Source organism: Oncorhynchus masou, unplaced genomic scaffold, assembly GCF_036934945.1.
Source record: "Oncorhynchus masou masou isolate Uvic2021 unplaced genomic scaffold, UVic_Omas_1.1 unplaced_scaffold_6752, whole genome shotgun sequence".
Classification (NCBI taxonomy): domain Eukaryota; kingdom Metazoa; phylum Chordata; class Actinopteri; order Salmoniformes; family Salmonidae; genus Oncorhynchus; species Oncorhynchus masou.
The window spans coordinates 1-16,860 of record NW_027013202.1 but is presented as its reverse complement, the minus strand read 5'-3'; the positions used below and the strand labels follow the sequence as shown (position 1 = coordinate 16,860).

Below are 16,860 nucleotides of genomic sequence, written 5' to 3'. Positions count from 1 at the left end.
GTAAGACTGTTAGGTCACTTCCTCCAAGGACAGGTAAGACTGTTAGGTCACCTCCTCCAAGGACAGGTAAGACTGTTAGGTCACTTCCTCCAAGGACGGGTAAGACTGTTAGGTCACTTCCTCCAAGGACAGGTAAGACTGTCAGGTCACTTCCTCCAAGGACGGGTAAGACTGTTAGGTCACTTCCCGTAGGACAGGTAAGACTGTTAGGTCACTTCCTCCAAGGACGGGTAAGACTGTTAGGTCACTTCCTCCAAGGACGGGTAAGACTGTTAGGTCACTTCCTCCAAGGACGGGTAAGACTGTTAGGTCACTTCTTGTAGGACAGGTAAGACTGTTAGGTCACTTCCTCCAAGGACGGGTAAGACTGTTAGGTCACTTCCTCCAAGGACGGGTAAGACTGTTAGGTCACTTCCTCCAAGGACAGGTAAGACTGTTAGGTCACTTCCTCCAAGGACAGGTAAGACTGTTAGGTCACCTCCTCCAAGGACAGGTAAGACTGTTAGGTCACTTCCTCCAAGGACGGGTAAGACTGTTAGGTCACTTCCTCCAAGGACAGGTAAGACTGTCAGGTCACTTCCTCCAAGGACGGGTAAGACTGTTAGGTCACTTCCTCCAAGGACGGGTAAGACTGTTAGGTCACTTCCTCCAAGGACAGGTAAGACTGTTAGGTCACTTCCTCCAAGGACAGGTAAGACTGTTAGGTCACTTCCTCCAAGGACAGGTAAGACTGTTAGGTCACTTCTTCTACAGATATGGTTAGACGAGGAGGTCCTCGGTTTTGTTTTGAGAGATCTGGGATTTCTCCAGGATTTCAGCCAGTATTTAGGTCAGGAATGGGCCACGAGCGGCCGGCACGCTGCCCTGAGTTCCTCTGTGGAGATGGGAGAACCTTCCAGAAGGACAGCCTCTTTCAGTAGGTCTACGGATCAATTTACTTTGAAACAAAATGCTCCTCTCTGCCTCCAGGATGGGGGCCAGTCAAATGTTTTGCCCTCGAGTGGTGTGGCAGGGGTAGCCTTGTGGTTAGAGCGTTGGACTAGTAACCGGAAGGTTGCAAGTTCAAACCCCTGAGCTGACAAGGTACAAATCTGTCTTTCTGCCCCTGAACAGGCAGTTAACCCACTGTTCCCAGGCCGTCATTGAAAATAAGAATGTGTTCTTAACTGACTTGCCTAGTTAAATAAAGGTAAGGAAAAAGAGGCTACTGGTATAATGCCTTCAGTCCCTCCACATTGGTTTTAGTTATTTCTGCAGTCTAAAATGCTTTATTGTGCTCCAACAATCATGACAATATGCAATGATTTTATCTATCTTAATATTTCATGACAATATGCAATGATTTTTGTCCAATTTGTCATGAAAATGCGCTGAGGGGAAAAGTTTGTTGGCGTGGCTTGATTGAACCATATTATGTGGTAGATTTGAATTTAAAAGGGACCCCCATTAGTTCCTGCCAAGGCAGCAGCTACTCTTCCTGGGGTTTATTATGGATCCCCATTAGTTCCTGCCAAGGCAGCAGCTGCTCTTCCTGGGGTTTATTATGGATCCCCATTAGTTCCTGCCAAGGCAGCAGCTACTCTTCCTGGGGTTTATTATGGATCCCCATTAGTTCCTGCCAAGGCAGCAGCTACTCTTCCTGGGGTTTATTATGGATCCCCATTAGTTCCTGCCAAGGCAGCAGCTACTCTTCCTAGGGTTTATTAGGGATCCCCATTAGTTCCTGCCAAGGCAGCAGCTACTCTTCCTGGGGTTTATTATGGATCCCCATTAGTTCCTGCCAAGTCAGCAGCTACTCTTCCTGGGGTTTATTATGGATCCCCATTAGTTCCTGCCAAGGCAGCAGCTACTCTTCCTGGGGTTTATTGTGGATTCCCATTAGTTCCTGCCAAGGCCAGCAGCTACTATTCCAAGGGGTTTATTAGGGATCCCCATTAGTTCCTGTCAAGGCAGCAGCTACTCTTCCTGGGGTTTATTATGGACCCCCATTAGCTCAGCTTCTCTTCCTGGGGTTTATTATGGATCCCCATTAGTTCCTGCCAAGGCATCGTACGTGTCTAGAGTGGCCGCGTGCGTATCTAGTGGCCGCTGCGTATCCTAAATGTCCTGGATTGGTTGAAATTGGAAGCCCTCTTTTTATACGACGCCGATGGGGTCAGTTTTTAGGCAATAATGCAACGATGTGACTGTTTTTATTGCAGAAATAGTGTGGTGATTGGTTAAATATGCCCTCGCATAATTTGCAGGGGATTGTTGATTTGACAAAAACGTGTGATGGCGTGTGATCCTGGATTTGACTGTTGCACTGTTGGGATTTAAATAGTTTAACTGCACAAATCAGTTGACTGCATACCCACAAGCCACTGCAGCCCCTCATGATGAGGTCAGATATTTTGTAGCCCCCCCCCTCATCAAAGTTGTCCATCCCTGGTTTTAGGTGCTAGGTTTATTTTTATTTACAAATTCACCCTTCAGTCCCTCCTTCCTGGTCTGTGATGTCATCCTGGTATTGTGCTCTGATAGGGCCGTCTGTTGTCGCTGCTTGATGACAACACGCTGCACCTGTGGGAGCTGGGCGGAGCTTCCGGGACAGGGGAGGGGCTAAGAGAGAGGGCGTAGTCTACCTGGAAGAAAAACGCAACTACAGTCTCTTGGGACGACCTGGACTAGAGAGCTGCAGGTACACACACACACGCACACATGCACACACACACACACCACACACACGTACACATGCACACATGCACACACACACACACACACACACACACACACACACACACACACACACACAGTGAGACACTTGGAACGCATACATACACAGAGACATACATGTATGTGTGTGTTATAATGTGTGTGATGTTGTCTCCAGTGCGAGCCGTGTGACAGTTCTGCTGCTGTTGAGGTCATGTGACCTGCTGTGTGTCGGCACCGAGGGAGGGGCATACACTTCCTGGATCTGCCACGCCTCTCGTTGAGGGATAACCAATCACTCCTGCTGGACCAGGTGATGCAGAGGTGAGTGACAGGTGCTTCAGCCAGTGGGAGGAGGCAGTGTGGGTCTGTTCTAGAATGGGTTGGGTTCTCCAGGTTCCATCCTGGTCAGCTGAGAGGAGAGCTGTCACAGGTGTGTATCTATGTTGTGTGTACATTTCCCACTGCTCCTGTTCTCATGGTCGTTAGGGGAAGGGCCTCCTGTTCTCATGGTCGTTAGGGGGAAGGGCCTCCTGTTCTCATGGTCGTTAGGGGGAAGGGCCTCCTGTTGTCATGGTCGTTAGGGAAAGAAGGGCTTTCTGTTGTCATGGTTGTTAGGGGGAAGGGCCTCCTGTTGTCATGGTCGTTAGGGGAAGGGCCTCCTGTTGTCATGGTCGTGTTAGGGAAGGGCCTCCTGTTGTCATGGTCGTTAGGGAAAGAAGGGCTTTCTGTTGTCATGGTTGTTAGGGGAAGGGCCTCCTGTTGTCATGGTCGTTAGGGGAAGGGCCTCCTGTTGTCATGGTCGTTAGGGAAAGAAGGGCTTTCTGTTGTCATGGTTGTTAGGGGGAAGAGCCTTGACTCGGTGCTAACGAGGGCTCAACATCACATCACAGAGAGGGGGCTGGAGGTTCAGAGGGTGAGGGATGAGGGAGAGAGAGGGGGCTGGAGGTTCAGAGGGTGAGGGATGAGGGAGAGAGAGGGGGCTGGAGGTTCAGAGGGTGAGGGATGAGGGAGAGAGAGGGGGCTGGAGGTTGAGGGTGAGGGATGAGGTGAGGGAGAGAGAGGGGGCTGGAAGTTCAGAGGGTGAGGATGAGGGAGAGAGAGGGGGGCTGGCGGTTCAGAGGGTGAGGGATGAGGGAGAGAGAGGGGGGCTGGAGGTTCAGAGGGTGAGGGGTGAGGTAAGGGAGAGAGAGGGGGCTGGAGGTTCAGAGGGTGAGGGTGAGGTGAGGGAGAGAGAGGGGGCTGGAGGTTCAGAGGGTGAGGGATGAGGGAGAGAGAGGGGGCTGAGGTTCAGAGGGTGAGGGATGAGGGAGAGAGAGGGGGCTGGAGGTTCAGAGGGTGAGGGATGAGGGAGAGAGGGGGGCTGGAGGTTCAGAGGGTGAGGGTGAGGGAGAGAGAAGGGGCTGGAGGTTCAGAGGGTGAGGGATGAGGGAGAGAGAGGGGGCTGGAGGTTCAGAGGGTGAGGGGTGAGGTGAGGGAGAGAGGGGGGCTGGAGGTTCAGAGGGTGAGGGGTGAGGTGAGGGAGAGGGGGGCTGGAGGTTCAGAGGGTGAGGGATGAGGGAGAGAGAGGGGGCTGGAGGTTCAGAGGGTGAGGGATGAGGGAGAGGAGGGGCTGGAGGTTCAGAGGGTGAGGGATGGGACAGGGTGTTGGGGTTGAGAGGGTGAGAGACGGGGAGATGGAGAGACACAATGAAATGCTTTGTGGGTAATGTTTGTGGTTCGGTGGTTCTGGCGACCATCCTTTCTGCTGGACTGCCCTCCCCTCAGTCACTGTGTGGAGGGGGACACAATTCCACTCTGGGGGGGTGAGATCCTATCAGTCTTGGTTCTGCGTCATCTGAATCACTACACTTCTCTCCTCAGTCACTGTGTGGAAGGGGACACAATCCCTACACTTCTCTCCTCAGTCACTGTGTGGAAGGGGACACAATCACTACACTTCTCTCCTCAGTCACTGTGTGGAAGGGGACACAATCACTACACTTCTCTCCTCAGTCACTGTGTGGAAGGGGACACAATCACTACACTTCTCTCCTCAGTCACTGTGTGGAAGGGGACACAATCACTACACTTCTCTCCTCAGTCACTGTGTGGAAGGGGACACAATCACTACACTTCTCTCCTCAGTCACTGTGTGGAAGGGGACACAATCCCTACACTTCTCTCCTCAGTCACTGTGTGGAAGGGGACACAATCACTACACTTCTCTCCTCAGTCACTGTGTGGAGGGGGACACAATCCCTACACTTCTCTCCTCAGTCACTGTGTGGAGGGGGACACAATCACTACACTTCTCTCCTCTGCTTTCTTCTCTGGGCTCGGTTCTGCCCAAACTGCTGTCACTTTTCATTGGCTGATGTATGCTGATTGTCTGGCTGGTGGCGTTTTTCAGCGTACCTGAGGGATACAGGTGGCTGATGGGTAACGGTGTTTTTCAGCGTACCACAGGTGGCTGATGGGTAACGGTGTTTTTCAGCGTACCTGAGGACTACAGGTGGCTGATGGGTAACGGTGTTTTTCAGCGTACCTGAGGACTACAGGTGGCTGATGGGTAACGGTGTTTTTCAGCGTACCTGAGGACTACAGGTGGCTGATGGGTAACGGTGTTTTTCAGCGTACCTGAGGACTACAGGTGGCTGATGGGTAACGGTGTTTTCAGCCTACCTGAGGACTACAGGTGGCTGATGGGTAACGGTGTTTTTCAGCCTACCTGAGGACTACAGGTGGCTGATGGGTAACGGTGTTTTTCAGCCTACCTGAGGACTACAGGTGGCTGATGGGTAACGGTGTTTTTCAGCGTACCTGAGGACTACAGGTGGCTGATGGGTAACGGTGTTTTTCAGCCTACCTGAGGACTACAGGTGGCTGATGGGTAACGGTGTTTTTCAGCCTACCTGAGGACTACAGGTGGCTGATGGGTAACGGTGTTTTTCAGCCTACCTGAGGACTACAGGTGGCTGATGGGTAACGGTGTTTTTCAGCCTACCTGAGGACTACAGGTGGCTGATGGGTAACGGTGTTTTTCAGCCTACCTGAGGACTACAGGTGTGGGAAGTCTCTGGGACCGGTGGAGTCGTTACAGGAACACCCCAAGCAGCCAGGGAAGATTCTGATTGGCTACAGCAGAGGCCTGGTCGTCCTATGGGATCTCAGCACCCGCAACGCAGAACACATGTTTCTGGGAAAACAGGTAAATATAAACTGGACAAAAATATAACTACAGCTCTGTCTGTCTTTCATGGCTCTTTGTTAGAAGTCTTTCTGTCTAGCCTGTCGTTGTATTGCACCTCTCTACTCTCCTTCCATTGTTCAAGGAAGTTCATTTGTTCATATTGTGCTACTAGGGGCCAATAATACAGCTAAATACAGTGTGTGTGTGTGTGTGTGTGTGTGTGTGTGTGTCTCTGCAGCAGCTGGAGTCCCTGGTGTGGGAACGTTCCGGTAGCTCCTTCGTCAGTTCCCATAGCGACGGGGGGTACAGCGTGTGGGCTGTTGCCAGTGGTAACACGTACACACACCAGCCTGTGTCCTCGTCCATCCCCTATGGTGAGAGACAGACATACACAACCCCCCTTAACCCCTACACACACACACCCTAAGCCCTACACACACTCCCTAACCCCTACACACACACACACACACACACACTCCCTAACCCCGACACACACACACACACACACACACACACTCCCTAACCCCTACACACACACACACACACTCCCTAACCCCTACACACACACACACACACTCCCTAACCCCTACACACACACACACACACACACTCCCTAACCCCTACACACACACACACACACACACACACTCCCTAACCCCTACACACACACACACACACTCCCTAACCCCAACACACACACACACTCCCTAACCCCTACACACACACACACACACTCCCTAACCCCTACACACACACACACACACCCTAAACCCCTACACACACACACACACACACCCCTAAACCCCTACACACACACCTAACCCCTACACACACACACACACACCCCCTAACCCATACACACACACACACACACTCCCTAACCCCTACACACACACACACACACACACACACACACACTCCCACCCCTACACACACACACACACACACACTCCCTAACCCCTACACACACACACACACACACACACACACACACACACTCCCTAACTCCTATACACACACACACACACACACACACACACCCTTACACCCTAACCTTTGTTGTCCTTTGTTGTCCCTGTCCTTGGGACCTCATTAACTCCTTGTCATCTCGTTGTGTCTCAGGTCCGTTCCCTTGGGACCTCATTAACTCCTTGTCGTCTGTCTTGTTGTGTCTCAGGTCCGTTCCCTTGGGACCTCATTAACTCCTTGTCATCTCGTTGTGTCTCAGGTCCGTTCCCTTGGGACCTCATTAACTCCTTGTCGTCTTGTTGTGTCTCAGGTCCGTTCCCTTTAGACCTCATTAACTCCTTGTCATCTCGTTGTGTCTCAGGTCCGTTCCCTTTAGACCTCATTAACTCCTTGTCATCTCGTTGTGTCTCAGGTCCGTTCCTTGGGACCTCATTAACTCCTTGTCGTCTCGTTGTGTCTCAGGTCCGTTCCCTTGGGACCTCATTAACTCCTTGTCGTCTCGTTGTGTCTCAAGTCCGTTCCCTTGGGACCTCATTAACTCCTTGTCGTCTTTCTCGTTGTGTCTCAGGTCCGTTCCCTTGGGACCTCATTAACTCCTTGTCGTCTGTCTTGTTGTGTCTCAGGTCCGTTCCCTTTGGACCTCATTAACACCTTGTCATCTCGTTGTGTCTCAGGTCCGTTCCCTTGGGACCTCATTAACTCCTTGTCATCTCGTTGTGTCTCAGGTCCGTTCCCTTGGGACCTCATTAACTCCTTGTCATCTCGTTGTGTCTCAGGTCCGTTCCCTTGGGACCTCATCAACTCCTTGTCGTCTGTCTTGTTGTGTCTCAGGTCCGTTCCCTTGGAACCTCATTAACCCCTTGTCATCTCGTTGTGTCTCAGGTCCGTTCCCTTGGGACCTCATCAACTCCTTGTCATCTCGTTGTGTCTCAGGTCCATTCCCTTGGGACCTCATTAACTCCTTGTCGTCTGTCTTGTTGTGTCTCAGGTCCGTTCCCTTGGGACCTCATTAACTCCTTGTCATCTCGTTGTGTCTCAGGTCCGTTCCCTTGGGACCTCATTAACTCCTTGTCATCTCGTTGTGTCTCAGGTCCGTTCCCTTGGGACCTCATTAACTCCTTGTCGTCTCGTTGTGTCTCAGGTCCGTTCCCTTGGGACCTCATCAACTCCTTGTCGTCTGTCTTGTTGTGTCTCAGGTCTGTTCCCTTGGGACCTCATTAACCCCTTGTCATCTCGTTGTGTCTCAGGTCCGTTCCCTTGGGACCTCATTAACTCCTTGTCATCTCGTTGTGTCTCAGGTCCGTTCCCTTGGGACCTCATCAACTCCTTGTCGTCTGTCTCGTTGTGTCTCAGGTCCGTTCCCTTGGGACCTCATTAACCCCTTGTCATCTCGTTGTGTCTCAGGTCCGTTCCCTTGGGACTTCATTAACTCCTTGTCATCTCGTTGTGTCTCAGGTCCGTTCCCTTGGGACCTCATTAACTCCTTGTCATCTCGTTGTGTCTCAGGTCCGTTCCCTTGGGACCTCATTAACTCCTTGTCATCTCGTTGTGTCTCAGGTCCGTTCCCTTGGGACCTCATTAACTCCTTGTCATCTCGTTGTGTCTCAGGTCCGTTCCCTTGGGACCTCATTAACTCCTTGTCATCTTGTTGTGTCTCAGGTCCGTTCCCTTGGGACCTCATTAACTCCTTGTCATCTCGTTGTGTCTCAGGTCCGTTCCCTTGGGACCTCATTAACTCCTTGTCATCTCGTTGTGTCTCAGGTCCGTTCCCTTGGGACCTCATCAACTTATTGATGCACCCATCCCGTTAGCGGGATAATTTTCGTCAACATCCACTGAATTGCAGAGCGCCAAATTCAAATTAAATTACTAAAAATATTACATTTCCATGAAATCACAAGTGCAATATAGCAAAGCACAGCTTTGCTTGTTGTTAATCCACCTGGCGTGTCAGATTTCAAAAAAGATTTTCGGGGAAAGCATAACAAGTGTTTATGTAAGGACATCTCTCTCAGCAGACAAAACATTACTAAGAGCTTGCAGCAAAGTCACGAAAGTCAGAAAAGCAATAAAATGAATCGCTTACCTTTGATGATCTTCGGATGTTTGCACTCACAAGACTCCCAGTTACACAATAAATGTTACTTTTGTTCCATAAAGATTATTTTTATATCCAAAATACCTTTGTTTGTTTGGCGCGTTATGTTCAGAAATCCACAGGCTCGAGCGTTCACGACATCGCAGACGAAAATTCCAAATAGTATCCGTAAAGTTCGTAGAAACATGTCAAACTTTTTTAAAATAATCAATCCTCAGGTTGTTTTTACAATATATAATCGATAATATTTCAACCGGACAGTAGCTTCTTCAATAGGAGAGAGAGAAAATGTCTGCTCCACTCTGTTGCCGCATGCAAAACGCTGCTGGCACCCAGTCATCCACTGACGCGATCTGATCTTTCTCGCTCATTTTCAGAATAAAAGCCTGAAACTATTTCTAAAGACTGGTCACACCATATGGAAGCGTTGTCATCAACCTTATACTAATTAGCATAACGCAACGCACATAAATATTACTAGAAAATATTCATATTCATGAAATCACTAGTGAAATATATTGAAACAAAGCTTAGCCTGTTGTTAATCACCCTGTCATCTCAGATTTTGAAAATATTCTTTACAGCCAAAGCAAGACAAGCATTTGTGTAAGTTTATCGATAGCCTAGCATAGCATTATGCCAAGCGAGCAGCAGGCAACCTGGTCACGAAAAATCAGAAAAGCAATCAAATGAAATCGTTTACCTTTAATGAGCTTTGGATGTTTTCCCTCACAAGACTCCCAGTTAGATAGCAAAATATTATTTTTGTAGCCGAAATAACTCTGTTAGTTCTTCACGTTTGGCTGAGAATTCGACCGGAAATTGCGGTCACGACAACGCCAATGAATATTCCAAATTAGCTCCATAATATCGACAGAAACATGGCAAACGTTGTTTATAATCAAGTCTCAAGGTGTTTTTCAAATATCTATTCGATAATATATCAACTGGGACAGATGGCTTCTTAGTAGGAAGAGAAACAATGGTCGCATTTGTCCTTTACGCACAAAACATTCTGAGAGACTCAGCTGATCACTGACGCAATGTTGACGTTCAGGCTCATTTTTCAAAACAAAAGCCTGAAACTATGTATTGTGACACTAGAAGGAAGGAATCTGGTTGATATCCCATTCACTGCTCAATAGGGATGCATAGGAACGCAGAGCTTTCTAAATAAGAGTCCCTTACTGATTGGATTTTTTTCTCAGGCTTTTGCCTGCAATATCAGTTCTGTTATACTCACAGACAATATTTTTACAGTTTTGGAAACTTTAGAGTGTTTTCTATCTCAAGATGTCAATTATATGCATATTCTAGGATCTTGTCCTGACAAAATAGCCCGTTTACTTTGGGAATGTTATTTTTTTCAAAAATGAAAATAGTGCCCCCTAGATTCAACAGGTTTTTAACTACTTGTCATCTGTCTCGTTGTGTCTTAGGTCCGTTCCCTTGTAAAGCCATCAACAAGATCTTATGGAGGACGATTCAGTCAGGGTGAGGAGTCAGGACCACCATCTATCTATCACTAGGATCCATTCTGGTAACACTATCAGTATCTACCATCACTAGGATCCATTCTGGTAACACTATCAGTATCTACTGTCACTAGGGTCCATTCTGGTAACACTATCAGTATCTACTGTCACTAGGGTCCATTCTGGTAACACTATCAGTCTCTACTGGCCCAACGATCCATTCTGGTAACACTATCAGTATCTACTGTCACTAGGATCCATTCTGGTAACACTATCAGTATCTACCATCACTAGGATCCATTCTGGTAACACTATCAGTATCTACCATCACTAGGATCCATTCTGGTAACACTATCAGTATCTACCATCACTAGGATCCATTCTGGTAACACTATCAGTATCTACCATCACTAGGATCCATTCTGGTAACACTATCAGTATCTACCATCACTAGGATCCATTCTGGTAACACTATCAGTATCTACTGTCACTAGGGTCCATTCTGGTAACACTATCAGTCTCTACTGGCCCAACGATCCATTCTGGTAACACTATCAGTATCTACTGTCACTAGGATCCATTCTGGTAACACTATCAGTATCTACCATCACTAGGATCCATTCTGGTAACACTATCAGTATCTACCATCACTAGGATCCATTCTGGTAACACTATCAGTATCTACCATCACTAGGATCCATTCTGGTAACACTATCAGTATCTACCATCACTAGGATCCAATCTGGTAACACTATCAGTATCTACCATCACTAGGCTCCATTCTGGTAACATTATCAGTATCTACTGTCACTAGGCTCCATTCTGGTAACACTATCAGTATCTACTGTCACTAGGGTTCATTCTGGTAACACTATCAGTCTCTACTGTCACTAGGGTCCATTCTGGTAACACTATCAGTATCTACCATCACTAGGGTCCATTCTGGTAACACTATCAGTATCTACCATCACTAGGATCCATTCTGGTAACACTATCAGTATCTACCATCACTAGGATCCATTCTGGTAACACTATCAGTATCTACCATCACTAGGCTCCATTCTGGTAACACTATCAGTATCTACTGTCACTAGGCTCCATTCTGGTAACACTATCAGTATCTACTGTCACTAGGGTTCATTCTGGTAACACTATCAGTCTCTACTGTCACTAGGGTCCATTCTGGTAACACTATCAGTATCTACCATCACTAGGGTCCATTCTGGTAACACTATCAGTATCTACTGTCACTAGGGTTCATTCTGGTAACACTATCAGTCTCTACTGTCACTAGGATCCATTCTGGTAACACTATCAGTATCTACTGTCACTAGGCTCCATTCTGGTAACACTATCAGTATCTACCATCACTAGGGTCCATTCTGGTAACACTATCAGTATCTACTGTCACTAGGGTTCATTCTGGTAACACTATCAGTATCAACTGTCACTAGGATCCATTCTGGTAACACTATCAGTATCTACCATCACTAGGATCCATTCTGGTAACACTATCAGTATCTACCATCACTAGGCTCCATTCTGGTAACACTATCAGTATCTACTGTCACTAGGCTCCATTCTGGTAACACTATCAGTATCTACTGTCACTAGGGTTCATTCTGGTAACACTATCAGTCTCTACTGTCACTAGGGTCCATTCTGGTAACACTATCAGTATCTACCATCACTAGGGTCCATTCTGGTAACACTATCAGTATCTACCATCACTAGGATCCATTCTGGTAACACTATCAGTATCTACCATCACTAGGATCCATTCTCATTCTGGTAACACTATCAGTATCTACCATCACTAGGATCCATTCTGGTAACACTATCAGTATCTACCATCACTAGGCTCCATTCTGGTAACACTATCAGTATCTACTGTATCTCCATTCTGGTAACACTATCAGTATCTACTGTCACTGGGGTTCATTCTGGTAACACTATCAGTCTCTACTGTCACTAGGGTCCATTCTGGTAACACTATCAGTATCTACCATCACTAGGGTCCATTCTGGTAACACTATCAGTATCTACTGTCACTAGGTTCATTCTGGTAACACTATCAGTCTCTACTGTCACTAGGATCCATTCTGGTAACACTATCAGTATCTACTGTCACTAGGCTCCATTCTGGTAACACTATCAGTATCTACCATCACTAGGGTCCATTCTGGTAACACTATCAGTATCTACTGTCACTAGGGTTCATTCTGGTAACACTATCAGTATCAACTGTCACTAGGATCCATTCTGGTAACACTATCAGTATCTACCATCACTAGGATCCATTCTGGTAACACTATCAGTATCTACTGTCACTAGGATCCATTCTGGTAACACTATCAGTATCTACCATCACTAGGATCCATTCTGGTAACACTATCAGTATCTACTGTCACTAGGCTCCATTCTGGTAACACTATCAGTATCTACTGTCACTAGGATCCATTCTGGTAACACTATCAGTATCTACTGTCACTAGGCTCCATTCTGGTAACACTATCAGTATCTACTGTCACTAGGATCCATTCTGGTAACAGTATCTACTGTCACTAGGGTCCATTCTGGTAACACTATCAGTATCTATTATCACTAGGATCCATTCTGGTAACACTATCAGTATCTACTGTCACTAGGGTTCATTCTGGTAACACTATCAGTATCTACTGTCACTAGGCTCCATTCTGGTAACACTATCAGTATCTACTGTCACTAGGATCCATTCTGGTAACACTATCAGTATCTACTGTCACTAGGCTCCATTCTGGTAACACTATCAGTATCTACTGTCACTAGGATCCATTCTGGTAACACTATCAGTTCTACTGTCACTAGAGCTCCATTCTGGTAACACTATCAGTCTCTTCTCACTAGGATTTATTCTGGTAACACTATCAGTATCAACTGTCACTAGGGTTCATTCTGGTAACACTATCAGTATCTGTCACTGGGTCCATTCTGGTAACACTATCAGTATCTACCATCACTAGGATCCATTCTGGTAACACTCAGTATCTACTGTCACTAGGGTTGATTCATTCTGGTAACACTATCAGTATCTACTGTCACTAGGCTCCATTCTGGTAACACTATCAGTCTCTACTGTCACTGAGGCTCCATTCTGGTAACACTATCAGTCTCTACTGTCACTAGGATCCATTCTGGTAACACTATCAGTATCTACTGTCACTAGGCTCATTCTGGTAACACTATCACTATCAGTATCTACTGTCACTAGGATCCATTCTGGTAACACTATCAGTATCTACTGTCACTGGCTCCATTCTGGTAACACTATCAGTATCTACTGTCACTAGGGTTCATTCTGGTAACACTATCAGTATCAACTGTCACTAGGGTCCATTCTGGTAACACTATCAGTATCTACTGTCACTAGGATCCATTCTGGTAACACTATCAGTATCTACTGTCATTAGGATCCATTCTGGTAACACTCAGTCTCTACCATCACTAGGATCCATTCTGGTAACACTCAGTATCCACTGTCACTAGGGTTGATCCATTCTGGTAACACTATCAGTATCTACTGTCACTAGGGTCCATTCTGGTAACACTATCAGTATCTACTGTCACTAGGATCCATTCTGGTAACAGTATCTACTGTCACTAGGATCCATTCTGGTAACACTATCAGTATCAACTGTCACTAGGGTCCATTCTGGTAACACTATCATTATCTACCATCACTAGGATCCATTCTGGTAACACTATCAGTCTCTACTGTCACTAGGCTCCATTCTGGTAACACTATCAGTATCAACTGTCACTGGGGTCCATTCTGGTAACACTATCATTATCTACCATCACTAGGATCCATTCTGGTAACACTATCAGTCTCTACTGTCACTAGGCTCCATTCTGGTAACACTATCAGTATCAACTGTCACTAGGGTCCATTCTGGTAACACTATCATTATCTACCATCACTAGGATCCATTCTGGTAACACTATCAGTATCAACTGTCACTAGGGTCCATTCTGGTAACACTATCATTATCTACCATCACTAGGATCCATTCTGGTAACACTATCAGTCTCTACTGTCACTAGGCTCCATTCTGGTAACACTATCAGTATCAACTGTCACTAGGGTTCATTCTGGTAACACTATCAGTATCTACCATCACTAGGGTCCATTCTGGTAACACTATCAGTATCTACTGTCACTAGGGTCCATTCTGGTAACACTATCAGTATCTACTGTCACTAGGGTTGATCCATTCTGGTAACACTATCAGTATCTACTGTCATTAGGATCCATTCTGGTAACACTATCAGTATCTACTGTCACTAGGGTCCATTCTGGTAACACTATCAGTATCTACTGTCACTAGGATCCATTCTGGTAACTATCAGTATCTACTGTAACTAGGGTTGATCCATTCTGGTAACACTATCAGTATCTACTGTCACTAGGGTTGATCCATTCTGGTAACACTATCAGTATCTACTGTAACTAGGGTTGATCCATTCTGGTAACACTATCAGTATCTACTGTCACTAGGATCCATTCTGGTAACACTATCAGTATCAACTGTAACTAGGGTTGATCCATTCTGGTAACACTATCAGTATCTACTGTAACTAGGGTTGATCCATTCTGGTAACACTATCAGTATCTACTGTCTTTCTCTGTCTCTCACTGCCCCCTCTCTCACTGCCCCTTTCTCTCGTCTGTCTCTATCTCTCATGTAGGTGTCCAGTGGTCCTCTACAGTGGAGGAATGCCCTACTGTCTCTCACTGTCTGTCTCTCTCTCTCACTGTCTCTCACTGTCTGTCTCTGTCTCTCATGTAGGTGTCCAGTAGTCCTCTACAGTGGAGGAATGCCCTACTGTCTCTCACTGTCTGTCTCTCTCTCTCACTGTCTCTCACTGTCTGTCTCTGTCTCTCATGTAGGTGTCCAGTGGTCCTCTACAGTGGAGGAATGCCCTACTGTCTCTCACTGTCTGTCTCTGTCTCTCATGTAGGTGTCCAGTGGTCCTCTACAGTGGAGGAATGCCCTACTGTCTCTCACTGTCTGTCTCTGTCTCTCATGTAGGTGTCCAGTGGTCCTCTACAGTGGAGGAATGCCCTACTGTCTCTCACTGTCTGTCTCTGTCTCTCATGTAGGTGTCCAGTGGTCCTCTACAGTGGAGGAATGCCCTACTGTCTCTCACTGTCTGTCTCTGTCTCTCATGTAGGTGTCCAGTGGTCCTCTACAGTGGAGGAATGCCCTACTGTCTCTCTCTGTCTCTCACTGCCCTCTCTCTCACTGTCTCTCACTGTCTCTCTCTGTCTCTCATGTAGGGGTCCAGTGGTCCTCTACAGTGGAGGAATGCCCAGGGCCAGTTATGGAGACCGTCACTGTGTGACCATCCAACAGGACAAACAACACGTCACTCTAGACTTCACATCCAGAGTTATAGACTTCTTCACCGTCCACACCACTGACCCGAACACGGTGAGAGAGAGACACGCACTTCTCCAGAGCCACTCAGACACAATTAGGATTAAGTGCCTTGCTCAAGGGCACATCTACCGATTTTGAATAATAATAATTATTCACCTAGTCTGCTCTGGGATTGGCCCTCCTCTGTCGTTAGGCTACCTAACCCCCTGTGTTAATAATGTGTACTTCCTCTCCCAGACTATGATGATCCTAAAGCCCTCGTGGTGCTACTGGAGGAGGAGCTGGTTGTAATAGACCTCGTGACCACCGGGTGGCCCTCTGTCCCTCCTCCCTACCTGACCCCCCCTGTGTTAATAATGTGTACTTCCTCTCCCAGACTATGATGATCCTAAAGCCCTCGTGGTGCTACTGGAGGAGGAGCTGGTTGTAACAGACCTCCTGACCACCGGGTGGCCCTCTGTCCCTCCTCCCTACCTGACCCCCCCTGTGTTAATAATGTGTACTTCCTCTCCCAGACTATGATGATCCTAAAGCCCTCGTGGTGCTACTGGAGGAGGAGCTGGTTGTAACAGACCTCCTGACCACCGGGTGGCCCTCTGTCCCTCCACGCCAACCTGACCCCCCCCTGTGTTAATAATGTGTACTTCCTCTCCCAGACTATGATGATCCTAAAGCCCTCGTGGTGCTACTGGAGGAGGAGCTGGTTGTAACAGACCTCCTGACCACCGGGTGGCCCTCTGTCCCTCCTCCCTACCTGACCCCCCCTGTGTTAATAATGTGTACTTCCTCTCCCAGACTATGATGATCCTAAAGCCCTCGTGGTGCTACTGGAGGAGGAGCTGGTTGTAACAGACCTCGTGACCACCGGGTGGCCCTCTGTCCCTCCTCCCTACCTGACCCCCCCTGTGTTAATAATGTGTACTTCCTCTCCCAGACTATGATGATCCTAAAGCCCTCGTGGTGCTACTGGAGGAGGAGCTGGTTGTAACAGACCTCGTGACCACCGGGTGGCCCCTCTGTCCCTCCTCC

At 47.5% G+C, this 16,860-nt stretch overlaps 1 protein-coding gene across 1 annotated transcript; it reads left to right on the top strand.

Annotated features, from left to right (window-relative positions):
* Window positions 1-2,920: 2,920 nt before the first annotated feature.
* LOC135536886 (lethal(2) giant larvae protein homolog 1-like) lies at window positions 2,921-16,827 on the top strand (the record flags this gene model as incomplete). The annotated part of the gene is made up of 9 exons (XM_064963109.1): window positions 2,921-3,018; window positions 5,722-5,884; window positions 6,105-6,240; window positions 10,373-10,427; window positions 15,729-15,882; window positions 16,069-16,111; window positions 16,208-16,330; window positions 16,488-16,610; window positions 16,766-16,827. Coding segments are annotated over exons 1-9 (867 nt in total), but the record flags the coding sequence as incomplete, so codon positions are not given.
* Between the last annotated feature and the right edge of the window lie 33 nt (window positions 16,828-16,860).